This window comes from Panthera onca, chromosome C2, assembly GCF_046562875.1.
Source record: "Panthera onca isolate mPanOnc1 chromosome C2, mPanOnc1 haplotype 2, whole genome shotgun sequence".
Taxonomy (NCBI): Eukaryota; Metazoa; Chordata; class Mammalia; order Carnivora; family Felidae; genus Panthera; species Panthera onca.
The window spans coordinates 141,688,353-141,715,747 of NC_138347.1; the positions used below are offsets into that span (position 1 = coordinate 141,688,353).

The 27,395-nt window shown below is 40.1% G+C and overlaps 1 protein-coding gene across 3 annotated transcripts in view; it reads left to right on the top strand.

Moving 5' to 3' along the window:
- Positions 1-27,395, top strand: part of RARB (retinoic acid receptor beta) — a 672,606-nt gene that overhangs the window by 268,328 nt on the left and 376,883 nt on the right. For all 3 annotated transcript variants that reach the window (XR_009612006.3, XM_060638522.3, XM_060638523.3), the window contains one exon: positions 370-726. Coding sequence is in view for 2 of the 3 variants with exons in the window: in XM_060638522.3 (XP_060494505.1) it covers positions 549-726 (178 nt within the window). In the remaining variant the exon portion in view is untranslated. The remainder of the gene's footprint in view (positions 1-369; positions 727-27,395) is intronic.

Consider the following 27,395-nt stretch of genomic DNA (forward strand, 5'->3'; position numbering starts at 1 on the left):
CCTGCCCTCCTGGTGAGTTCATTGTAATGGGAGAGACGGACAAAAACACTCGCGTAAAAACTTAAGTGCCATGGAGAAAACTTAAGCAATGTGAGGGAGATAGGGAAAGATTGGGTGTGGGGGGACGTTGCTATTTAATATTGGACAGTCAGGGCTACTTTGAAATTGTAGATTTGTTTTATTCTATATCAGGATATAAGACTTTAAGAGAATAAAGGTAGTAAATATAGGGGAACAACTGGGAACTAGAAGACCTAGCTTAACATCTGAGATTTTTCACATAACTCGATAAAGAAGAAAATATTTTTGACTTGTAAAATTTATATATATATATATATATATTTTTGTTTTGTTTTTTTTTCCTTACAGAGTTAGCAGTTCTGGATCTTTAAAGTGCAAGGTGGTCATACATTGAACTGTTTTGCCTTTGCCCCAGAAGACAGCTCACCCTCAACCCTTGCCCTGAATTGACCTCCCTCACTTTGGTTCAAGACCTGGAGTGATGTGTGCCCACCCCAGAACACTTTTCATCCTGTGAGGCCTGAAACATGACCACCAGTAGCCACGCATGTCCTGTCCCGGCAGTGAATGGACACATGACTCACTATCCAGCCGCACCCTACCCGTTACTCTTTCCACCGGTCATCGGGGGACTTTCCCTGCCTCCCCTCCATGGCCTTCATGGTCACCCTCCGCCAAGTGGGTGCAGCACCCCATCACCTGCAAGTAAGTACCACTGCATCTTGCTATTTTTTTTTTTTTTTTTTTTTTTTATCTTGGCTGCTGGGCTTAATGGATGTGAGAAAACAGGATGCTTCATATCCAAGGTGAGTTCTCATTTTGTTGGGTTTTGGTTTCTCTCGCTCTGGAATTATACTTTTAGTTCTGCTGCAGAAATACAATTTGAATCTTGATACATGGTGCGGTTTCGAATTTGGTCTGTTCAGAGCTATGTTGTATTTTGCTTTCTTATATAAAATGTAAACAAAAAGGAATCGGCGGCTATGACCAACGTTCTTGAAGAAGTTGGCCACTTGCTAAAAACTGAACAGTGAATTAGAAGATGATACTGTAAAAATCATGAATGATAATCCTGAATTTAACATAAGTTTTGACTGTGAGGTCTCCTTGAATCTCTAGCTCTTTTCCTGGGTACAGACAGTATCTTTAATTATTTAATTCATATCACATAAGCTTTTTTGAGTGTCTTCATCCACTTTTGATTCTGTATTAAGCTGCATCTTACCTCTGATCTTCTCTAGAATGTTGGGTAGAAAGTACTATAAAATAAAAGTAGAGTTAGAATTCTTCAAGACTGATGACTTAGTTATAGAAAGCATCCATATTATGTGATTTGGTTGTTTTGTTTTGTTTTGAATGTTCTGCCTGTTTAAGGACAAGCTGTCGTGAGGTCTTGCCAATGAGCTCTTGCCCAACCTATTGAGAAGTAGGTTGGGCAGTTGAGTACCTGGAGGTGAAAAAGCACATTTATTCCAGTGGGCTGCATCATGGCACCGTAGCACCTTCTCCAGGTTCTTTCGTAGCTCAACAGGAGCTCTTGAGAGCTCTACCTGGTGATTATTTCACATCTTGCTGTTCTTTAATGAGTTCCTCCAGATACTGGCTTGTTACTTGAAAGTTACTCTTGAAGTATTGCCTTCATTGTTGTGGTTTTGTGGTCTTTGTGCCTTCACTTCTTCCTTCTGCTACATTTTTAGCTCCCTGGGAGCAGGTAGCTTATTCCACCTAACCGGGGATTCTCAGCAAATGGTCCAGTACCTTCAAAAATAGTTTAGATATTCAGATGGTCTGGATGTTTGGGTAGATAGCTAGATGCATGGACAGAATTTTACTCCACGGATGTTGATTGCACTCACAGTATTATCATGCCTGGTGCATACTGACTGGTTTTCCTTCCTGGAATGACCTGACGATAAGTCTTCCTTTCTGTGTTGTGGCCAGAATGTGGGACCAATACAGGCTTCTCAGTTGCTTAATAACATTCTCCCATGCTTCTCAAGTTCAAATGGAAAATAGATATAGCCAAAGTAGTTTCTTCACTGTCAGGAGAAATAGAAAAAATGCCTGTATTCAAAATCTCTTGCTGACCCCAAGTGCCAGTTCAAACCCTGTTCATCCAACATGCAAATGATCAAATGAAGTTATATTCCTCTAACGCATGAAGGAGTCTGACTAAATGATTGTTAAAGCTATTAAAATTTCACCCAGGAGTGTCTGTACCTAATTCCATAGCTCAGGCAGTCTGATGGATAGCACATTCTAATGTATTTCTTTCCTCAGATCACAAGTATATTTTGTAGATTTAGCTAAGGAGTTAAGACAGTATTATCCCCGTCCTGAGTGATCTAATCTTGCAGTTGGCAAACCCTTAGACAGCCGTAGCCCCGAGGTCCCAGCATCTTTGGGTTTCTTTAGGTACTTATTTTAAGGGAAATACAGAGGATAGTAAGATCTTTATGCTGAATTAGCATCCATGAACACTTGAGCACACTTTCAATATACAAATCCCTCACCCATCTGCTTGCAGATATTTTTAAGTCTAAGAATTCTATAGAGCAGTGCTTGGCAAACTACAGCCTGTGGGCCAAATCCAGCCTGCCATCTGTTTTTATAAATAAAGTTTTATTGGGACACAGCCCCATTCGTTTGTTTACATATTGTCTATGGCTGCTTTCATGCTACAATGTTAGATCCCAGGTAGCCCACAAATAAACAGCAGTTTTGCAGTTCAGAAAAGGGGGAGGGTGTAAATAATTACAATGTTTTTCTGAGGGCCTTGGGGAGAGGATGCGAGTAACTTGTACATTGCAAAGTGGCTGGGGGAGTGGCAGAAAAAGGGCGAGGTACTGAGAGTTCAGGCTGGAAACATCAAAATGGGCTAACTTGGTAGCTAATGTCTTACTTTATGATTTCTTGCTACAGACAAAGCACATGAAAGCCACTCAGATGAAATCACTAATAGAAGCCACTGTTGATGTGCGGTCTGTTAGTCGGCCCTTGTATAGAGAGTTGTCTTCGTCTTCGTTACAGCCTGGGGTTTAGAAAGACTGGGAACAAGGGTAAGGTCTTAAAAGCTAAAGGCAGACTTTCTCTTGGCTAAAATTAAACGCTAAGTTTTATTCACGTATTGAGGTTACTTAGGGAGGTAGCTGAATTCTAGAAAGTCTCAATAACTAGCAAAACACATACTTGGGTGAAAAAGCCAGCTAATCTGGAATGCGTGTTGGGGAATGACTCCATAAAGAGGATCCTGTCATTGAGCCGTGGGATTTGCCGATGTTTCTTTCATAACCTATACACCTCTAGATTCTGCAGCTCAGCCAGAAAGAATAAATTTCCCTGCCCCGGTGACAGGGTTCTTTCAGCACCTTGTAATTAAAAAGGCTCAAGAACCTTCTACTTCAAGATCTAGTGAGAACAATTTCCATAGCAGCTACTGGTATTATACCCATTCTGACACCTCCCACCATTCAGTTCTGATTCTCTGGTCGGCCTGTTCTCCTAGGCCAGAACCTGAACTCTGCACATTAACCTCTTCCTTCCTATAGGATGCACGTTCCCCTTCCCACCTACTGACATGTCCTTGACCTACCGTCTCATTTACGGTCATTTAGCCTCTGTGGATTTTTCTTTCATCAACTCTGAACTATGTTTATTTAAAGTCTTTATGATGTTTATTATAATGTAATGTAACTTTTTGTTACATTATAACTTTTTGTTACATTATTGTAATTACAATTATGGTAACGTAATTAATGTTATTGTAATGTAATTTACTGTAATGTGATTTCATGTAAATAACGTTTATTTATGTCCTTTATAGTAATAATATTCAAGTCGTTTAAGGACAATGGTAGGGTGTGAATTGGAAAGAAAAGTTGATCTATAAAGGGGTGAATTCAGATCATCTCCAAAGCCTTTTCAGCTCTGGCAGGTGTGGATTCTGTATATTACAACTCCAGTGTTCTCCTGGTCCTCGTGCCCTTTACAACCAAACAGCCCATCTTTTCTTGATTTGTGCCAATTTTGGACCCAGTTCTGCAGCAGGAGTACCTGGCCATTGGTATGACCATTTGTGACCGCTCATAATTCTGAGGGAAAGATGTGGCCACTTTTTAGAAATTCTGCTCTCCAGAACTTTCTGACCTAAATGACAATAAATATGTGCAAAAGAGAAGTGAACTTAAAAAATCTCCTATGCATGCATGTTCTTGCCTTTGTATTCTGGCATAAATTTTTTACATTTTGAAGTCCCCGTGAGGTTAGAAACCAGACATTTTAGAAAAGAGAGTTCAGGTAAGTAATAAAAACTACCATTACCATGTATTGAGCACCCTGTGTATAATCCACTGAGCACTGAATGTATATCATTCCTAATCTTTTTTTTCCCCCAAGTTTACTTATTTTGAGAGGGAGAGAGTGGCAGTAGGGGAAGGACAGAGAGAGAGAGAGAGAGGGAGAGAGAGCATCCCAGCCGTGCAGAGCCCTACACGGGACTCAAACTCACAAGCCATGAGATCGTGACCTGAGCCAAAACCAAGAGTCGGACGCTTAACCAACTGAGTCACCCAGGTGCCCCTTAATCTTTTTTAATCGCCTCCTGAGATCTCTGCCGAGCCATTAGCAGCAGTTCCATTTTGCAGATGAAGACTGGGAGGCTTCGAAAAAGTAAAAAGCCAATACAGCTCGTTAATGTTGGCACCAGATTCCAAGCCCCCAAATCCCGGGGGTCCCTGCGCGAATGTCCTTCCCACTATGTTGGGTAACAAGGCCAACTTAACCTCCCACAACTCCACCACGGGTATCTCTTTTCCATGATGCTTCAGGGAGCTTTTGGAGACGAAGGACATTTAAAGGACTTCACAACCTCTTTAGTTCTACCCATTACTGTGGAAGCAGCTGTCATTTTTCACCAACATAGGAACCGAGGGTGGATCCCATTGTCAGGAAGTCACTGTGGATGCCTCTGCTCGGCTCTGTCCTACAGACACAGAGCCTGTCACCGCCAGGCAAGCATGACTCCCAACAGGAAGAAAGCCTGATATACTATGCCAGGGAACACTCAAAATTTAATGTTCCAGAGCTCTCTGTGAAAATTGGACAACTGTCCGTCTGTCTCTCTTTATGTTCCTTTCATGGTTGCTTGTTCTGTTTTATTGCCACACATGTGCTTTTTTATAGGTTGTTGTAAGCTGGAAAATATTATTAACAGTTTTGGCTTCAGAGACTCTCAGTTTAACTCCAGAATCTTAAAATGGGAGCTCTTTTCCCTGCTTCTTCAGAAAGCGCTCTCCTGTCAAAATCACAAAATAGGGAAAATAGGGTATTTACTTTAAAAACTCGCAGCCTTTTGGAGAGACAGACTGAGTCTCAGAGTTCACAATGATGGGGCATAAAGTTAGTATTATTTCTGTATCTTTTCTTAAAGAGAAACCATGATATTAAATACAGGCAGATTGATGGTAACTAAAACCGAGTTAATTCCTCTTGTCCTTAAACATACACAAGGACCCTGCTGGACAGAAATCATCTCCAGTTTCAACATGTCTGGGGCTTAGTAAATTGTTAGTGTTTAGGGAATGCCAAATACAATAGTATGGTCCACATACATGCATTCTAAATCTTTTTCTAGGCCAGATAAAAATAAGATAAAGTAAAAGAAACTTGCTAGGAATTTGAGTAAACAGAGTATAACAATTTTGCTCATTTCCTCTGCCTTTGGTCAGTGAGTATCTCTAAATTTCTGAGGCTTAGGGAGGTCCAAGGCTTTCACCTGAATATTTTAGAAATAGTTTATGTTTTGGGCATGATTAAACACTTTTAGCGGTCTTAGGCCTACAGCCACATATGTCATAGGTAAGAGTGTATTCCTCAAGACTGGACAGGTATTGATTACTTGAATGCGATGCCTCTCTTCCCCAATAATAGAGGAATCTTTGTGTCTTCTTCTTGATGTCTTTACAATTTCCCCAGACTCTGGTCGAGTCCAACATGTAATCCTTTGAATAGTTCTAATGAGGAGCTGGGTTCATTCTGTTTGTTGAACTTTACCCCAAAGGGATCAGGAATATGTGAACATGAATTAGAAACAAAAAGATTATTGTTCAATTTCATCAAATTAACTACAATGCCCAAAGGAGAGTCTCAACTCGGGAAGTGCGTTCTTGAATAGAAATAGGCTCTCAGTCCACAGAGGCGATCATAAAAACAGGAATGGATTTTCCGCTGACTTATTCTTGCCAATGATTATTCCTAAGGAGAGCATGTTTGAAAGAATATATACCCAAAAAAAGACCAAAAATGGAGAAAAGGGAGAGATTAATGGTTTAGACGTAATATTAGATTTCTTTAGATATTCTGTTTATTAGATAGTTAAACAGAGACATTTTAAAAGAGCATTTTTGATCTTAGGAAAATTGAGCCTATGAAAATTGGAATCACCATAATAGCTCTGAGTTGGCTATGAGATACGAGACTTTCCATGTGTTCCAAATTTGTCTTGATGAATTCATCAATCTATAGCTCCTGTACATTTCAGATGAGCTATTTTGGTCCTACTGATGGAAAACTTGTCCATATAACCTTGAGTGATAGGAAATTAAACTCCATACAGGTAGACTAACATGAGGACAGGTAGAATTAGCACCAGATGGCTGCCCCCTGGGCCATCTTCACAAGGTGTCGCCCAGCAGTGTCACAGAAGCTCTGGTGATTTATTCTGTGTCATCACGGTGAGACAGCCCCCTTCCTCTGTCTTTGTTTCTCGGTTTTTCTATTTTGACTCCCACCAACATTTGAATGGTGTTTTGGTCATTTAAATGGGAGAGAGAGAGAGAAGGGGGAGGAGGGTTGTATGGGAAGGAAGGAAGAGAGGAGAGAAGGAAGGAGGAAACTAGACAGACAAGAGAAAGAGAGAGACTCTAACCCTGTAATGTGATCTCCAGGCCACCTCCCAGAACTCAAGGCCACCAGACCAACCACTGGCCCGTGGTGCCATCAGCACTCTTACTTTTTTACTTTGCCATGAGAATAAGATTGAAAAGAACTGTCACCTCTGTCTTCTTCTCTCTGCCCCTCCTCTTCTCATGTGCGCTGTCAAAAATAAATATATAAACTTTAAAAAAATTTTTTTTAATGGGGGGTGGGGCACCTGGGTGACTCAGTCAGTTAAGTGTCTGACTTTTGACTTGGGCCCGGATGACGATCTCATGGTCCGTGAGATCGAGACACATGTCGGGCTCCCCGTTGACAGCATGGAACCTGCTTGGGATTTCCTCTCTCCCTCTCTCTGCCCCTTCCCTGCTCATACTCTCTCTGGCTCTGGCTCTCTCAAAAATAATTTTTCTTTAATTAAAAATAAATTAATAAATAAAAGAGCTGCCACTCACGTAGTGTGCTACATGCATTACCTCTGTCTACCACCTGGAAAAGAGAAATAGTGAAACAAAGACTGAGCTAACCAAATTTCCTAAGGTTGCTCAGACAAAAATGATGGGACCGGGTTTGAATTCTGGCTCTGACCAATCTCTTCTTCTCACCCATCCGTGTTAGATGCAGACGTTGAGGCAATGCAAAGGTTTTTAAAACACTGTATCTGTCTTTAAAGATCTTGCACTGCTATGGGGAAATCATAATCACCTAAAACCACTTAGATCTAAAACTCTGTTCTCTGCTCTGTAAGGTGTTAGATTTCGTAAAGCTTGTAACAACCCCTCCCACCCACGTACCTGCTGTGCATATGTTGATTTACTATACGCGTCCCGTTTCTGCTATCTTTAGTTGTTTTCCTAGCTTTCCCCCCTCTACTCCCGTGTTAACCTGATGCCTGGCACACAGTGGCATCTCATTTAAGGTTCACAGAATGACCAAATCAATAGTTCTTGCTGATGGGAGATTTCGACAATTTGTGGATGTCCTTTTGGATGTCACGATGATTGGCAGCACCGTAGGCATTTAGGGGGCAGGGGCTACGAGGCTGGATGTCGGGCACTGTGCACAGTAGTTGCAAAAAGTAAAGAATTACCTCATACCCTCATTGACTTCCCACCGTCCCACCAGACGTTCATGTTAAGAACCCTCCCTCCCAGATAAATTATGTTTAACTGAACTTAGCCATAACTCATTTTTACATATAAATGCAAACGATTACATGAATTTGTTATACTGTAAATTATTTAGAGCTATAACTGCTGTGCAGATGGAGAGTAGGCTGCTCTTTTTTTCTGTTTGGGACGTTTCTAAGGGCGCCTGGGTGGCTCAGTCGGTTAAGCTTCTGACTTCAGCTCAGGTCATGATCTCGTGGTTCGTGAGTTTGAGCCCCGGATCAGGCTCTGCACTGACAGTGTGGAGTGTGCTTGGGATTCCCTGTCTCTCCTTCTCTCTCTGCTCCTCCCCACTTAGGCGTGCTCTATAAATAAATAGATAAATAGATAAATAAACTTGAATTTTTTTCTTTTTTTTAATATTTATTTATTATTGAGAGACACAGAGCATGAGCAGGGGAGGGGTAGAGAGAGGGGGAGACACAGAATCGGAAGCAGGCTTCAGGCTCTGAGCTGTCAGCACAGATCCCAATGCAGGGCTCGAACTCACAAACTGTGAGATCATGACCTCAGCCGAAGTCAGTCGCCCAACCAACTGAGCCACCCAGGCACCCCTAAAAAAATTAAAAAGGAATGTTTCTCTGAGTTATTTACTATTTCAGGTAATCATGTCGACATGATTGTCCTGACGACAGGGTATTCTTCATTAATAGACTTACTCACACCACGTTTTTATCAGTCTGCATTTGTAGGTAAAATAATCACTTTAATTCTGCATGTTGAGGCAAGCATGTTACCACTTCTTTATGCCTGGACATTTATACTTTGAAATAGCTATTATTTTATTATAAATTACTTTGAATTCATCCTTGATATTGCAGTCAGGGCCATATATTGATTTCTTGGAAATTATATGTGTGGGTGGGCTATATTATCTATGGCTTTCATTTGGAAATAGTAAAGCAGATGTTATAAAACATGTTATTAAAAGAAGCATTACATCTTGAAGATTACTGGAATGAGTGGATGGATGGATGCATACATGAATGAATGAGTGAAAAATAAACAGGGTCAACTAAACTGCTTTGAACGTAAACGTTCTAGCCACTGAGAGGAAGTTGGTAAGGGACGTGGACAGGAAAAAGTTTGTAAAACCAAATCCGATGGTTATGCCAGGCATGGGCCAATGGGCATGGCCCTGGGGAAAGCCATATGCGGAAGAACGATGGACAGTCGGAAAGTGTTTGAAGTTTCCCATCTTGGAAGGCATGTGGGGTTAGCAAAGAGCCATCTAGCACTTGCCTCTATTTCTTGATGGGTAAACAGTGTCTCCAAGGTGTACAAAAGGGAATGAAATGTATCTTTATTCATGAATTTACTCTTCCAATCTTTATTTAACACATACGTGTTAGATATTTGGAGTAGGCACCTTAGAGTGTCTCTGATGGTTCGCTGGGTAAATTTATCCAAGTAAATGGTTCTTGTGTGTCAGGTCAGATTCTCTACCTCCAAAAGATGCTCAACATCCCTAACCATTGGGAAAATGCAAATCAAAATAACAGTGAACTGGCACCCTATACCTTTCAGAATGGCTAAAATAAAAAACACAAGAAATAACAAGTGTTGGCAAAGATGGGGAGAAAAAGGAACCCTTGTGCACTGTTGGTGGGAATGCAAACTGGTACAGCCACTGTGGAAACACTATGGAGGTTCCTTAAAAAATTAAACGTAGAATTACCATATGACCCAGTGATTTCACTAGTGAGTATTTACCCAAAGAAAATGAAAACACTAATGTGGAAAGGTATGTGCACCCCTGTGTTTATTGCAACATTATTTACTATGGCCAAGATATAGAAGCAACCCAAAGGTCCATCTACAGATGAACGAATAAAGATACAGGGTGTGTATAGACACAGGAATATTATTAAAGTATAAAAAAGAATTAAATTTTGCCATTTCAACAACATGGATTGATTTAGAGGGTATAATACTAAGTGAAATAAATCTGTCAGAAAGACAATTATGATTTCGCTCCTATGTGGAACTTAAGCAAACAAAGAAAAAAGGAGACCACAGACAGACTTAAATATAGAGAACAAACTTGTGGTTGCTAGAGAGAAAAGATATGGTGGTGGATGAAATAGGTGAACGGGATTAAGGATACACTTACTGTGATGGGCATATAGAAACATATAGAATTTTTGAATCATTATATTGTATACCTGAAACTAATGTAACACGGTATTAATTATACTTGAACAAAAAAAACCAAAATGCTACCTCCTATGCACCTCATCTTAGGATTTATCAGGACAAATGCTTGGAACTGTTATAGATTGAATGGCATATCCCAAAAGATGTTGAAGTCTTAACCCTCAGTATCCATGAATATAAATTTACTTTAAAAAACAGAGTCTTCTCAGATGATCGAGTTAAGATGAAGTCGTTAGGGTGGGTCCTAATCCAGTACAACTATGTTCTTATGAAGGGAGGAAATCTGGATACAAAAAGGGAGATAGGGAGAGAGCGCCGTGTGAAGGTTCGTGTTAGGCTTCCGGAAGACAAAGAATGTGAACGATTGCCAGCAAATGAGCAGAAACTAGCAGGGTGTCATGGAACAGATTTTTTCTCACAGCCTTCAGAAGCAAGCCTGCCTGCACCTTAATTTGGGGGTACTTTTAGTATCCAGGGCTGTTTGTGGTCCTTCGTTATTAGTTGTCCTAGGAAACTAATAAGGCTTCTAATTTGGAACTACACCTTCCTGTCACCGAAGAAGGAAAAACTATGCTTTTGATCTCTCCCTCCTCTGAAAGTATCGAGTTATTTAGCTATTTTCTCATCATTCTATGCTCACAATAACTCTTTTTCTGAATTATGTGGTTGCTTTGGCTTAGACTAATTCTATTTCAGGCAAGTTTTTGTTTTTGTTTTCCTTTATAGCCAGCCTTCCTTGATTCTGGTGGCTCCACGTCCATGGTCATGAATCACAGTGATCATATTTTTTTTTTTAAAAACAGGTGCCTCTCTTGGGGCACCTGGGTGGCTCAATCCGTGAAGCATCTGAATTCGGCTTAGGTCGTGATCTCACGGCATGAGTTCGAGCCCTGCGCTGGGCTCTCTGCTGAACAGCTCAGAGCCTGGAGCCTGCTTTAGATTCTGGGTCTCCCTCTCTCTCTGTCCCTCCCCAGCATGCATGCATTCATTCTCTCTCTCTCTCTCTCTCTCTCTCTCTCTCTCAAAAAGAAATAAACACTAATTTTTTTTTTTTAATGAGTGTATCTCTAATCCTCTGGTTTTATTTGGGTCCTATCCTTGGATCCTAAATTCCCACCCCCTTTCTTGACCTTTCCATGTCTTCTTTAATATCTATTTTGTTCTTAATTTTAAACCCCCTGCCTCATGACTCTACCTACTCGTCACCGTTATATATTGGAGCCTGTGGGACTCTCCAGAAGAAGCATTCACGTTACAAATTCACATTTCAAGTCCCGTCACTGAGAGATTATCAGTGGCAGTGATATGATTCTAATTATTCGTTGTTTATTGTCTCAAATATCATGCTGTTGGCTCACCCAGCAACCTCTGGCACTCTTTCTTCAACCCTGTGCTCCTTGATTTTATACTTACGAGTAGTTTTGTCATATCGTTAGTTCTGTCGGTGGCCTGGTCTTTATATCTACCCCCCTTAGTTCTCTACATCTGGGATTTTTTTAGTTACTTCCGGCCAAAACCCTTTTAAAATATTTTGGAAGCCACCCAAGCTTGTACCACGTATAAATTTAAAGATCCTGGGCCTCACTAAATCCTGCCCTGGTTCCCTTTGCCTTCGGCGAAGTGGGTGAGTCACCTTGTATAATAAGATAAATTTGATAATCTGAAAATCTGCATCTATACAGTTATTTTTTTTTTAATGCGTGTTAAAATCTCCACAAGCCATTTTACTGGTGAAGATGACTCCTTACCGATGAGCGTGCATATTTTTAATTTGGGGCTGAGATATTTTGCCAAATACCCATAGGTGTACAGAAGTTTGGATAAAATAAAACTTCTAGGGAGTTTGGGGAAGACGAACAGTGATTATCTGGGACCCTGTGGGCACCAATGACAGCAGTAAATTATGTGGCTATTATTTTGGGGAGAGTGGCAAAATGTAGCACCGATGAGAGGTACTACTCAGATACTGCCCTTAGCCTTGGGGAGCTTACAGTCTGAGAGACGCATACTCATTAGGAAATGTTCATCCTGTTCACCCGAGAACAGGGTTGTGATGAGACCTCCATCAGTTGATGCTTGTAAACTCAATCTAGCGCTCGGCCACTAACAGTGCTTAAGTATTTGTAACTGTGGTGTAACAATGCAAACCCTAGAAATAGCAGTCATTGTTAGTGTCTGCGGTCAGAAGCTGTCCAGTCATAAGCAAAAACCTTTTCCGTCATGGGGCTGACATTCTCACAACCGTTTCCAAAACGTAAAGGTTGTTCACACACACACACACACACACATTTTTCCATATTTCTTAGAAGTCCATATCAGGCATATGGAAGATTTCACTTTACAGAGTTTGTACCCTGCCAAGATTTCCCTTTAAACCAGAATCCTCTAGAAGGTGATCTTGCACTTGGGTATTGGAAAGGACTCTTTTGCCCGAGTAACCATGGCCTGCTGAATAATTTTGTATTTATCACCAAGAGACTACATCCAAGAAATATGTGTGTATCTGAGGTTATCTTTGACAGATGAGCTCTCCTCAGAGTCAGGGACCTTAGGTAAGAGCTGAACTTTCCTGTCTTCCCAGAGCCTATGGGCACTTCCGGTTACTTTTTCTTCAGAAACCATCTAATAATGCTTGGCTGAATTTTAGTGCTGTGTTTAATAGTGTACATTTCTCAGGCATTGTGGTTTTTGCTTCTAATACCAAGCTACTCTCATATTAATCGCGTAATGGTTATGAAGTTGGCCAATCCAAAAAAACATACTTAAAGAAAAAAAGCTTATCTTGACCTTTCATAAAGTGAATAGCACTTTAATGATGACCATATGCTTAAAAAGAAAGCAAGAAAGCCAGCCTTCAGCATACTTAGTAAACCTCTTTTATCAGAATGGCGTAAAGGAATATTTTCCAAAACAGGGATTAGGGATTTCCATGAGTTCTGATGGAAATCTTCGAAACGTGAGGTGAGATTCGCACCACCCTTGACTCTTGCTCTGACCTGTAGGCAATTTTGGGATTTCTTTCTTTTTCCACAAAAAAATCTTATTCCAGAACCAAGGTCAGAATAAAGCAAAGGATGCATGTAGCACTATCGATAATATTTTGTTCAGTTCTGAATCCCTAACGGGTCAAGTATACACCTACTGATGCAAAGGCTGGCATCTTCTTTAGTACTGGCCACGATTTCTCGATCTCTGCTTTGAGGACAGAGAGCAGAGAGATGTGTCCCGGGTCGGGCAAACAAAGAAGTACTTTGGACTAACAGAAAAAGACAAGGCCTGACACAGCGGGCAAAGACAAAATGTGTAACAAACTTGTACAAATCGGAAGAAAAAGACCAATCATTAAGGAAATCCAATTCAGGACCACATTGGATGCCATGTTCTATCCATGAAAGTTACATGAAGTAAGTGTGGTGACAGAACCAAATGTTGGAGAGAACGTCAGTCAACGGACACTCTGAGATATATTGCCGTGAGAGGCTAAATTACTATCGTCATCTTGGAAATGGCTCACATTATCCTGTAAAATTGAAATATGCAGATTTCTTATGATCAAGCCATTTGTCTTCTCGGTAACTATCCTAGAGAAGCTCTTTAATATGAATACCAGGGTTCGGGGCGCCTGGGTGGCTCAGTCAGTGGAGCGTCCAACTTCGGCCAAGGTCATGATCTCGTGGTTTGTGAATTCAAGCCCCGTGTCAGGCTCTGTGCTGACAGCTGGGAGCCTGGAGCCTGCTTTGGATTCTGTGTCTCCTCCTCTCTCTGCCCCTCCCGTGCTCCTGCTCTGTCTCTCTGTCTCTCAATAATAAATAAACGTTAAAAATTTTTTTAAAAATATGAATGCCATGATTTATGTTGAAAAAATTCATGGTAGTGCTGTTGGGAAATTGTAAAAAAAAAAAAATTAGATACCCACCAAATATTTATGAACAAATGCAAAAACTAAGCGGTGACATTGTCATTAAATTCAATCGTGTGCCTCGCAGAAAGTGAAGCTACAGGCATCAACATGCATAGATCACAGAAACACAGTGTTGAGTTAAACACAATTTTTGGCAACAGGACGTTAACATTTTTATAAATACAAGAGAAACAATTTTTGGAAGATATATGTAACAAAACTGTACATTAAGAAGTCAAGGCAATAATAAAGAACAAATCCAAGGTAATAGATACCTTCTAGAGGTTAAGCAAAATAGAGGAGTGGATAGGACCGAGAAGCAGCACAGGAGTTCACGCAACAGAGGTGATAGAGTTCTAACTGTCAAATATTTAGTGATATGTTTTCTACCCACATGCACATATGTTTATTTTTGTAGGTGTTAAATGCACCTTAAAAAGATAAGCTATCACTCTATCCATTGCTTGATGGCAGTATCCTTAAACGAAAAAGTCCCATTCTGAAAAAAAGGCAAATGGACAGTGAAAATGTTTTTTTTTTTAAATTTGAGTCTTAAGAGTAATTGTACTAAACAGAAGAGACTCATAAATATGGAGGACAAACAGAGGGCTACTGGAGTGGGGTGTGGGAAGGGGGGATGGGCTAAATGGGTAAGGGGCACTGAGGAATCTACTCCTGAAATCATCGTTGCCCTATATGCTAAGTAATTTGGATGTAAATTTAAAAAATAAAATAAAATAAAGAAACCCTTTGACTATTAGGATTCCACCAGATACATTATTTTCTCACTAAAAATAAATGAACAAAATATGAAAAAAATAATTGTACTAATGCAAATTTGAAAGTGAGATGCAAAGTAAGACTTTATTTCTTACTTACAAGTAGGCAAAGATTTGAAAGAATGATCCCATTGTTATTCAGGCTGTATAGAGAAAAGAAGACTCGTGCAGCCTTGATGGCGAGAATGAAAATTGATATATCCTTTCTATGGAATAATTTTACAGGAAATGACAAGGGCCTTAAAATATTCATACTGACGGCTTCGCATTTTTGCTCCTGTGAATTTATTTGCAAGAAGTAAATGTTTTAGTGTGCTTGGGGAAATAGGTATTAGCACAGATTTGTTTAATTAAAAAACAAAGAAACTGAAGGCAAACTTCCTCCGTAATAAGAGGTGATTGATTAAAGTAGAGAATGAAAATAAAAAGCAGACCTTTAAAATTTTGATGGAGAAACAAATATATTGACATGGGAAATGCTCACTAGAAAAGACAAGTTCCACAGCTAATAGAATGAAGTTTTCACTGTTAAGTATTCAGAATACTTAATATTCTTTATTTTAGCAGAAATATATTTATTTCAGGGTTTAGGACAGAGAGACTGGGGAGCATATTAATAGTTTTAAATTCTGGGTCATGGATTATCCAAAATGTTTTCTTCATCTTTATTCAGGGGGAATGCTCACCCCGATCACCTCGCTGCTCGGTGCTTGGCACATAGTAAACGTTCACTAAATGTTTGTTGTGTGAATGAGTGCGTTAAATGGTAGCTCATGGAATTAACTAAACTAGAAGAAAGGAGACTTCTCATTGTGCTAATTCAGTTGCATTTACTTGAAACAAATATCTTACCTACATCAGTATCCTTGTCTTTCAAGTGTCCCATTAATGGGGTGCTCAGGGGCGCCTGGGTGGCTCAGTCAGTTAGGCGTCCAACTTCGGCTCAGGTCATGATCTCACAGTTTGTGGGTTCGAGTCCTGCGTCGGGCTCTGTGCTGACAGCTCGGGTCCTGGAGCCTGCTTTGGATTCTGTGTCTCCCTCTCTCTCTCTCTGCTCCTTCCCCACTCATGCTGTCTCTCTCTGTCTCTCAAAAATAAAACATTAAAAAAAATTTTTTTTAATACAAGGAAAAAGGTGTTTGTGCCTGATTCCATTTCGTTTCCAAGTAATGAGCCCTTCAGAAGTCAGAGGGACATTTGCATTTTGGAATAGTAACTTTTGAGCTAAGTCCTGATTCCACAGTGGCAGAGACTCTGCAGTGGTAGGGTTTCCAAGGAGATAATTTGGAATAGGAAATTTATTCTCTCAGCTTCTTCAAAGCCTGTCCCATAGGGTATCCACATACTTGACCTGTGCCCAAGGCTTCTTCTGTTTTAATAGACTCCAGGTGGATTATAAACGTTATTAGCATCACTTTGTAAAAAAAAAAAAAATCATAATTATCAATCTTTGAGAAACTGTTATCTTCTTTTTTCACAACAAATAGGTGAGTACTTTTTAGTTAACTCACTTATATCCTATTTTATTTGGGGGAAAAAAATTATGACAACTTACAAAAAAGTACATGTATCACTTTTAAAAATTAGAAAGAAGTATATTTAGGAATGAGAAAATAAACACAGTGAAACCTTGGTTTGCAAGCATAATTCATTCTGGAAACCTGCTTGTAATCCAAAGCACGTGTATATCAAAGCAAGTTTCACGAACCATCGGCTCATTGGTGATCATGTGACGTTTGGCCTCACATACCCCTGGTATTGTGAGACATCGCTCGCTTATCAAGTTCGAATTGATTAGAAACGTTGGCTTGTTTGGGGGAACACTCGCAAAACAGGTTACTCGCAACCCAAGTTTTCGCCGTATTAGAAAAATGAGTTGAAACCAACTTGAGGCCAGTGCATTAAAATGCATTGCCTGAGATAAGATAATAAGTGTTGCCCGGACGTCCTGAAAGCCTGTCCCACGAAGAAGAAGGTCCATGCAGCCGTAGAGTTGACAGGGCTCCTAAAATGGAAGTGGCCCAGCTCTCAGGAGAAGCACAAGTGAAGCACATCCCAACCATACAGTAAGTCCAACTCTGTTTATGTGTTGCGTTTTTAATAACATCCCTCGTTGTGGGCCAGATTAATCGTTCCGCAGCTCAGTCAGAGAAAGCAGGTCCCTGCGGGGGTCCCAAACAATGTCTCCAGGTACATAGCTCTCTCACCATCGGAACTCAATCCAAAAATAAATATTAGACTGTCAAGATAAATAAATGGTCTTCATAGCCTTCAGGCACTTCTTCATGAAAACCCTTTCCCTCAGCCAAGGATTTTTGTGAGCATTTGAAGAGCCATGAATTTGGGGTTATACTCCCTTGACAAGGACGGAGAAGCCAAAGGCCAGCCCCCCACCCCCAACAGGGTTTTCGCTCACAGCACAGTTCTGAATCCGAGCCAAAGGGCACCAGATCATGGAAAATGTAGAGCAGTGTATTTAAAAGCATAGACCTCAGAGTCCGAAAAACCTCCGCGTGACCCAGCTGTGTGTCCCTTGGATAAATCAGCCTACCACTCCCTGTCCTCTTGGCATTGCTCTGCCCAAATCTTATCTGCCTGGAATGTAGGGCCAGCATGAGGACGGCGAGAAAGAATGCTCGAAGTGCCCTGCACAGAGCTTCTGCTAAACCCGATTTATACCTTAGTCTGGGATATTTATAGGGAGGCAGGGAGTTGTGAGGAAGGGGGGAATGCAAAACCCTCCAAGAGAAAGTGGGAGTGGAAAGTCGTATGTGGAGCGAAGACTCTTTCTCCTGGAGGGACAGCTACCTCAGCAGAAGCCACTGGACTCAAGGATGCATTTTCCTCAACTTGGGTTCGTTTTCTTTGGACGCTGGAAGGAATCGTCAGTGAATGTACTCACATGCCCCCTCGCCCTCCCCACCCAGCCCCAGCCCCCAGACACACTCTTCCAAGGCTAATGGGAGGAGACCGTTGATGTTTCCAAATGTTGAAGCTGCCTTTTGTGTGGTCATTAAGGTCCCGATTTGTGCACTAGTGTGCGGTTGTTTTTATTTTGGGGGGAAATCTGAAGTATTCCCTAAACGTCTTGTGGACTTGCATTACAGAGCACAGCAGGAGATATTTAACTGGCAAGTTCTCTCTGAGGTCACCGTGTGCCACATTTTTTTTCACGGAAAGCTTCAACTGCTCAACTAAAGAATGTGTTTCTTTAACAGGCAAATGAAAAAGCGACTGCTGGGTGATTCCTTGAGGTATGCTTAATTAATTCCAATCTATTAATGACGGCAATTTTTTAGTTTCAGATGATAAATGGCAGCCCTTCCTAAAAGGCATCTCGAAGAGAAAGGATCTTCTCCCCACCCCCAGATTTTTTTTTCTTTGTCCTTGGCTACTTCTGTCGCTTGCTGCTCAGAGTGAGCTCACGTCAGTAATAGTCATAAATGATTTACAAAAGTAATTCCTGTCTAATCACTTGGGACTTGGAGGTTTTATGATGTTGCCAGATGTGCCATCAAAAAAAAAAAAAAAAAAAAATCATCCGGTTCAGAAACTTGTGATAAATCGAGTCAGAATCCATTAATTCCCTGAAGGCAACTGGTTGGTTTGCATGGATTTGTGCCGGGGCCTCACCCATCTTCATCGGCTTCTCTTTATCCTTCTGTTCAAGTGTGTAGAAGACAACAAAGAATTCTGTAAACACAAAGTTACTAAGGAGCGGTTAGCATTTATTAAAGACCCTAGCACAACTTTAATGTTTGTCTCATGTGTTAAGAGGACATTTTAGTCCAATGAAAGGGGTGGGAGGGGAAAGTGTGAAAAGCCCCAGATGATCCCAGTTCTCGCGTAAACTCTGTCTGTCTGTCACTCACAGTGCCGGTGCCAACATTGCATAAATACTCAGATGTCGCTTCTAATACTCTCCCCTTTTTTTGAAAGTTCCCCGCAGAATTCTTCTTTACTTCCTCTGAACCCTCACCGTATGAGCTTTGTGTCTCTAATAAAGAATTTTGGCTATTGCACCTTATAAGGGTTTAGTGGTTTAAACATTTTCCCCTCTCGTAAAATTGTCATCTTGTTGAGGGTGAAGCCCACGTTTTCTCCAACTTCACTTTGGATGATGTCTTTTCTTTCATTAGGAAGAGTCTAACTGATTTTGGTGAATGAAGGAAAGAATCCCAAAATGGATGACTGTGAATTTTCATTCCAAAACACATAGTTGGGGGGGGGGGGTGGTGGAAGGGGTGGACAAATGGAAAGATCCATACCGAGCTTTTTAAACCACTTTGTTGGACTGCATACAAATAACTAAGGAAGCCGAGCAGTAGAAGACTTTAAATCAGCTTATATCATCTACACGAGGACCAAAAATGGCACCTTCCCAACCAGGAATTCTGTATTCCTAAATCACAATCTCTCCGTGGAGATTAAATGATCTGTAATCCCGTGTAACAAGGCACAGTAGTGTACTCTGGTGACAACTCTCTGGGGAAAAAGTTCCCCATGTCATCTCTGATTATAAAGTCAAGGAATCCTGTGCATTTGCTGATGTATAGGTTCCCCTTTAATGTAAATGCAGGCAAGGAAGGGGGCAGGCAATGTGGAGTCCTTTAGGATAATAGACAAGTGTTGACATAATTCCGAATCCTCGCAGTTATTCTGGAAGTGCTTATTTAAACAGCTTTTCCGAATTGCCCCAGTGATGAGAGTTTTGAGTGTTCAGAATCTAACATTTGCATAATTCTTCATCTTTGGCTCTTCTCGGACGTAAAGGTAGTATTTTTGCCCAATGACTTCATAAATATCACAGTAGGAGTCAGAAACCTTTTTGATATGATTCTTGAAGTGCAACTAAATAACCTCTCATAGTTTAACAATTTATAGATCAAACAGAGGGAAGCACTCTAGCCTCTTGGGGCCCCTCATAAGCTAATGATTCTCCAGATTTCCTGCTACCCTTTTGAAAGATTTGATTGGTAGAAATCAATGTAATGGTTTTAAAACTATTAGTCAGTCCTGTTGGGGAGTTAGCTCTGTTTTCAAGGACTAAATGTACAATGATACTTAGACATTGACCACTACAACTTAGATGATTTTCTCGTATTAACTATTAGATAGTCTCGCCTATAATTTCTTTTAATGCCTGTGTTTACCGAATAGAAATAGCTCGTAAATGTCCCAGCATTGAGACATCAGAATGTATCAGAGTGTAATCTATCTAAAGTAGAACTCTAGAAAATTAAACTATGTTTTTCTCACTTTTCTATTGGTCTTGGTCCATATGCACAAACGGTTTTCTATCATTGTAGTCATGGTGCAAAGTCAGTTTTTAATTATGGTTCTCTTTTTCTTTCCATTACAAATGCCTGCTGTTGCTGCTTACCCTGTTGAATGTTGTTGAGGATATTGCTAACTGTATTCCACAATTGTGTCTTTACGAGCCATGCCAGGGGTAAGAGCTTTTCTGTTTTCTATAGCGCAAAAATCACGTTTCTAGTGAGGGGGAAAAAAAAATTATCTCATGGTCACGGAGGATCATTTGGCGATCACATCTCCTTTTTGGCATGGCTTCCTGGAAGGCTTAGAGTCACTTTTGTAGTTCGCTTTAAATACAGGATTAATGGTGAACATTTTCCAGATTTGCCTCCTGTTGTGCATTACATTTTCTCTGTCCCATCCAGTTCTCCTCTCTTCAACCAGTTTTCGGTTTTGTTCCAGTTCGTTTTATGTGTATCATATAAAGCACTTAAAATCTCTTTATAGAAATTTTCCTTGTATTATTTTAATATATGCTTCATAATTATTTTAGTTTCTGTGTGATAGTTTATGGAACGGAGGCAAATTATTTTATGCATCTTTGGCATTTAAGTGGTCTCTTTGTTTGTTTTGGGTTGTTGTTGTTTTAACTGATGCAGAAAATAACTTTCACATCCGAGTTTTTTCTTAGGTCCATTTTTAAAAATTATTTTCTTTGGGGAAATTTTCCAGACTGAAATGGCTCATTCAAAAGTTTTCCTCTGACAACCAACCTCAACCTAACTTTGCCCTTTTTTGAAGGTAGGGAAGAGGATTAATCCATGGTAAATCTGCGTTTACAGATGGGCTAAAGGATGTAGTTATTGCCGAAAATTTACTCCTTATAGGAAGTAATTGAAACTTCATGTTCCAGTCTGCTCAGTGAATATATCACTTCCGTGCAGAAATAGGCCAAAGTAAATCTGGGCTTCACAAGTCTCAACATAATGTAAAATCTTCCTTGCTTAATGGAAGAGAAACTACTGAAAATAAAATAAATTTACTGAGTAAAATATTACATAGACACTAATTTTTAATATGCCTATAATAGGAATTAAAACCTTTGTGTTGGGGGGTGCCTGGGTGGCTCAGTTGGTTGAGCATCTGACTCTTGATTTCAGCTCAGGTCATGATCCCAGGGTTGTGGGATTGAGCGAGCTCCACGTTGGGCTCTGTGCTGAGCATAGAGGCTGCCCGAGGTATTCATTCTCTCTCTCTCTCTCTCTCTCTCTCTACCCCTCCCTCCCTCCCTCCCTCCCTCCCCCCCCCCTCTCTGCCCCTCACCTGCTCAAGCATTATCTCTCTCACACTCTCTCTCTCATTTGAAAAAAAGTATAGATATATAGGTAGGTAGGTAGGTAGGTATTTATATGTATTTATTATATATTTATTATATATTTATATGTTTATATATTTATCTCTATATATGAATGAAACCGATTCAGCCCCTCATGAAACTTACTTTCTGGAAAGAGGCTCTTAATGTTGCTTCAGGCCACACAGATGGAAAAGCAAAATGCCAAACTTCATTCACCATATTGCCAAATAAACATGCAAAAGGAAACTTGAGTGACAGGGATGGGACTCAAGCGGTAGCTAACATTCCAAGCAATTGAAAGGCATTGTGTCACTTGTTCTATCAAACCACCCCTTTTGATCTTGACCATTTTGGCTTAGTTGTATGTCTTTCTCTTCCACTGATCCCACCTTCTCCCAAACCTGTGATTTTACATGTTGTCTAAACCACAGAAAATCCATTTCTTGTGAAATGGAAGCCAACCTCCCTTGGGTGTTTAGATACCTCAAAGATTGTTCCAGTGTAGAAAGAAGTCTTCCAGAAATTAATTTTAAAGCAAAAAATAAATCTGTTAGCACTGGAGTGAAAGGAACATGAAAACATTAAGACCCTAAAAAGTTCAGAAATCACTTCTCTGTTCCATTAAACTGCAATCAGATTGTGCTTTTTATTGTTTTATATGTTTCAATTAACTCAATTGTAATTGCTTGTCAGCATTTCATTCTAAGCAATAAATTTGTCATAAAAAAGAGTAGAAATAATCAAATTTCATTGTTCATCATTTTAGTGTTTGTTCCTCTTATCTGTTCCTGCTACTTCGGAATATATTCTTTTGCTAGCAGCTGTTGTGATATGTTTTATAGGGAGATGTTTCAACAATTTTCTTTCTAATTTTCTTTCAGTTATACATGTAGATATTGCTTTTCAGAGTAAGAAAGGAAATGATCAGATGGGAAAGGAAAAAGGGAAATGGAGAATGTATAAAACATGGGCAATGCCTGCATTTTATATATTTATATGACATTTACACACTACTTAGTTTTAAAAAAATATATCAATATTTGAACTTATTTGTGTGATAAACCAGCTAGTAAAATGATTATTTAGCTCTGTAATTTAAATAAAAATATTTGTGAATGAAGATTAGACCGCAAGATATTGTTGATATCTGCAGACCCCAGTATCAAATCGTCGCAGTGTTTTCTCTGGCCTAGAACTCTTTGAATTCTCCTCTCCTGACTGTCCTCTGACTTCTCATTAAGACATGCTTGAAAGAGAGTGGTGGAAAAGGATACTCATTTATACTAAAGGGCAGGTGGCCAATATGATTTACTATCTTAAACATCCCACAGATATTTTAACAGAAATACAGATTTTGACTGAAAATATTAAAATGTGACTCAAAAAATGCATAGTTGGCATCAGCCAGTATTTGGAAGGCAAGGGATATTTCTTGATACAAAAGATCTTTATGGTGCCACTGAAATTATATCACACAAACTGTGGCCTGTCGTTCTTGATAGAATTCCTTTTCTAAATATTTTTCACCTGCAGATATTTATTTCTTACAAGTGTACTATCTCCTTATCAATGCAGGCCTTAATCTTGAAATTATGTTACTTGAAAATACATTGTATCTTAAATGCCTAATTTCTGACACTATGATTTGCAAAACATTTTTTTCTAGCTATTCATGGGCTAAAGAAATAGATTTTTAATGTCCTTGGATTTGCCTGGTAAGTTTCAGTAGTCACATGCTAAAATAATATTTCTTAATATGATTAAAACAAAAAAGACTTGTGGCATTAGCTTGGTTATCTCTAATATCATATTTGGTTTCTGCATTTATTCCAGATAAATCCATCAAATTCCATTCCCATTGCTCTTCTCTTCATCTCTACTGAATTTCCAAGCATTTTCTTAACACCTTGTAAAGTTCATGGAGTTTAAAATGCTTTTTATAGAACAAAGGTACATTAAAAACTTGATAGTGAATGTCAGTTCAGTGAATTGTGTTTTACCATTGACTTATTGTGAAATTAGTTACATTTTCAGAATGGAAACTAAAGGGGGAGGTGCTAAATCAGAGTTAAAATTACATGTAGAAGTATTGTGAAGCTAATCACATATTTAAAGAGAAAACAAGGGGCGCCTGGGTGTCTCAGTTGATTAAGTGTCTGACTTCTGCTCAGGTCATGGTCCCACAGTTCACGGGTTCAAGCCCCGCATTAGGCTCTGTGCTGACAGCTCAGAGCTTGGAGCCTGCTTTGGATTCTGTCTCCCTCTCTCTCTGCCCCTCCCCTGCTCATGATCTCTCTCTCTCTCTCTCAAAAATAAATAAACATTAAAAGAAATTTTTTTAAATTGAAAACCATAATGATTTCATAAAAGACTGGTAGTAATATGATATAAAAATATAAACAACTTCCATAAAATACCCAAAGATATATCGGAAGTATATGCAGTCTGTTATTTCCTAGAATCCGTGGATTCAGTGTTTGTGACTCTATTTTAAATCAATTATTTGGTTAGTGAACTAATACAAACAAGGTTTTTAGGCAGTTGTATGGTTACGTTTCCTTTCTTCTGTTTGCTTCAAGTCATTTAAGAACCGCTCATCATGGTCATGGTCAGCATCTACCTGTAGAGTAAGTTATCAGGTGTACCGTTAATAGAATTTCACATTTCCAAAATCTCTTATATCTGTAGGTGAAATGTTCTCCTTAGTGCTTGCCTTTTAAGTGGGACATTCTTATGCCTTGCTATTATTATATCACTCAAGGGGAGCTTTGAGCAGGCCAGGAAAGAAAGGAGGAAAAAAAAAAAATTCCAGGTGCATCTGTCAGTTTCTTAGTTTGGCTTCCCTTAGAAACAGACTCTGAGACAAAGATTTGAGTGCAAGTAATTATATTAGGTGGAGTTAAATTAGGGGAGTGGAGGAGCAGACTAGAAAGAGAAGGAAGCCAAGGACGTATGCATTATCATGCAAATTACCACGTGCTGGCACTTAATCCCTCCGGAGGACTCTGGGAGACCCTGTAGAATCTGCGTCTTTGAATGACCCCCAGGGGCAGGCAGCTTGCTTCTTTACCCAGCATCCACTGACTGAGGTTGTCAGGTAAAGGGGCTTCATTGCCCAGCGTCTCCTGTTCCCACAGGCACAGTGGAAATGGACCCTGGTGGCCAGAGGACGCCCTCTCACAAAGAGATGCAGTTACTGGGGGTTGCAATGCTCTGGCCAGCTTCCCACCCCCAGTGACAGCGTCTGCTGAAGTAGTTATGAATTCCTGGCCACTTAGCCTTTTGATCATCAGAGAAATATCACACTGTCATCTCCCTGTAAAATCAAGGAGTCACCACAAATATTTTTAAAACAGCATGGGTACTACTACCCAAAGATAACTACCCATAGATCTACCTACCTACCCTAGAAAAGATGCCTTGTCTAGTGTATCTAATTGCCCCAATATCTATATACTACAGATGCTAATATCATAGCTAAATGTTTGCCCGACTCCACTTTACCAGCCTTGGAAATAATCCATCTTGGATGACCCCCATCCCTGGTTCTGTTTGCCCATGAAGTAAAAGACCGCCCCCCGGAATTTAAATTCCTGGTGGCCTTTCTTTATTAAGTTGTAATTTTAAAGCTTCTCCAAGGGAACTTTCTAAAGAGGGAGTCTCTGTTGCTCACTCGAGTTTTTACTCCTAAATCGTTCAGGTCACATTTGAACATTCAGGTAAAAATGTATGAATTGCTGATGTGTTACGTTGAATATTTTGCTGGTTGGTCAGAGAATAATGAGGTCGTTTGCCTGGGGATATAGCTTCAACTCAGGTCTACTAAGTATGTTTTTTTATTTTGAGCCTTAACTGCAGAAATCTCTAGGGGTCATCCCCTGTGCCCATCTAGAAAACTCTTCTTTCTATGCTTCACGTGCATTTCAGGAACCATTTCAAGAGAAGTGGATTACCATGTTAATAGTGTTTGCACACAGCAATGACACAAACCAAAATTATGTTGGGATTCACTGTAGATTAGAGGTGCCCTCATTATTCAGTTATTCTTCTTGAAGAAAATATGTCAGGGTGAGTTCTGCCACGGTGCCAGTGTGCTCTTACAGATCCCCAGTCACGCTTGATAGCTTCCGGGAAATTTCCCAAACCCTGGCTTTACTTTTCCTCACCGACATTTCACACTCCCCTAGACTGATGACTACCCTGAGTGGTGGAATCCGTTTTTAGTGATTTTGCAGTAGTGGGTCCCAGGCATGTGGCATGGGACCGTTCTTGAGCCCAGCTCTCCTCAACCACGTAAAAGTGGATGGATCACAAGGAATTCCGTGAAAGGAAGGGATTTGCCCCTGACAGCTTCCTTTTCCTGGTTGTTTCATTCTTTGAGTCCCAGAATCATGAGACTAAGATGAGAAGGAACTTTGAAAATACATTCTCAAGTTTTAAATGCCCTTATCCTAAAGATGAGAACCTTGAGATTGCCCAAGGAAACACAGCAGATCTGGGACACATTTCCTCTTTCCTGGTTCAATATTCTTACATAGTCCACGAAATACTTACCAAAACACATAGAAAAACCAACTATTCATTTTAATAAGTGTTGATAAGTAGTAAAATGACAAAACAAAAATACAAATGCCAATATTCCTTTTATTGCTTGTTTCATTTTTTTCCTGTACTGCTAAAACCTTTTAATATACCAGATCATGTACTTATTTATTTTGTTTCTCTGCCTCTGCTAGAATGAAAATTCCACCGGAGTAAGGATTTTTGCCCGTTTTATTCCCTGACGGTGTTCCAATCACTTAGCACAGCATCAAGGTGCTCAGCAAATACTTGTTGAATGAGCGAATGTATGCAAACCAGACTCTTCATGGGGATAGTATATCTTACCGCTTTGAATTAAATCCTAAGGATCAGAAGGTATCTGTTTCTATCAGAAGAAGCTAATTTTAGAATAGGAGGAAGTTCCTATTTTAATACTCTGAAAACTTGAATTAGTAGGTATCAGAATAAATTCCCTTTGGATCATGATTCATCAAAAGCTCATCCACATAATGACATCAAATACCGATTGCTCAGCTTTATTCCAGGGACTCTGTTGGATTTCTGCTGTTGATTTTCTTTTTTTTTTTTTTTAATTTTTTTCTAATGTTTATTTATTTTTGACAGAGAGAGAGACACAGAGCATGAGCAGGGGAGGGGCAGAGAGAGAGGGAGACACAGAATCTGAAGCAGGCTCCAGGCTCTGAGCTGTCAGCACAGAGCCTGACGCGGGGCTCGAACTCATAAACCATGAGATCGTGACCTGAGCCGAAGTCTGATGCTCAACTGACTGAGCCACCCAGGTGCCCTCTGCTGTTGATTTTTTAGGCAAGTTACTTGCTCTCTTTTGAGATTTCTTCTCTCGATTTCAAAATTCTGGAGGGTTGCCTGGGTGGCTCAGTCGGTTAATCGTCCAGTTCTCAATTTCGGCTCAGGTCATAATGTCACAGTTCGTGAGATCAAGCCCCGAGTCAGGCTCTGCCCTGATGACAAGGAGCCTGCTTGGGATTCCCTCTCCCTCTCTCTCTCTGCCCCTCCCCCCGCCTCTAAATAAAGAAAAATAACATAAAATAAAATAAAAATTCTACCAATAAGGCCTACCTTAGGAGCTCCCCCTGCCCCCTGACCACCCAGTCCAGGGTGCAGTCTGATCCTAAACATCAGCACCACTCTTTTTTTGTTTTTGTTTATCCTATAATCACCGTGCTCTACATTGGATCCCCGGACTTCTTATAACTAGAAATCTATATCTCTTGACCACATTCACCCATTTCACCCACTTG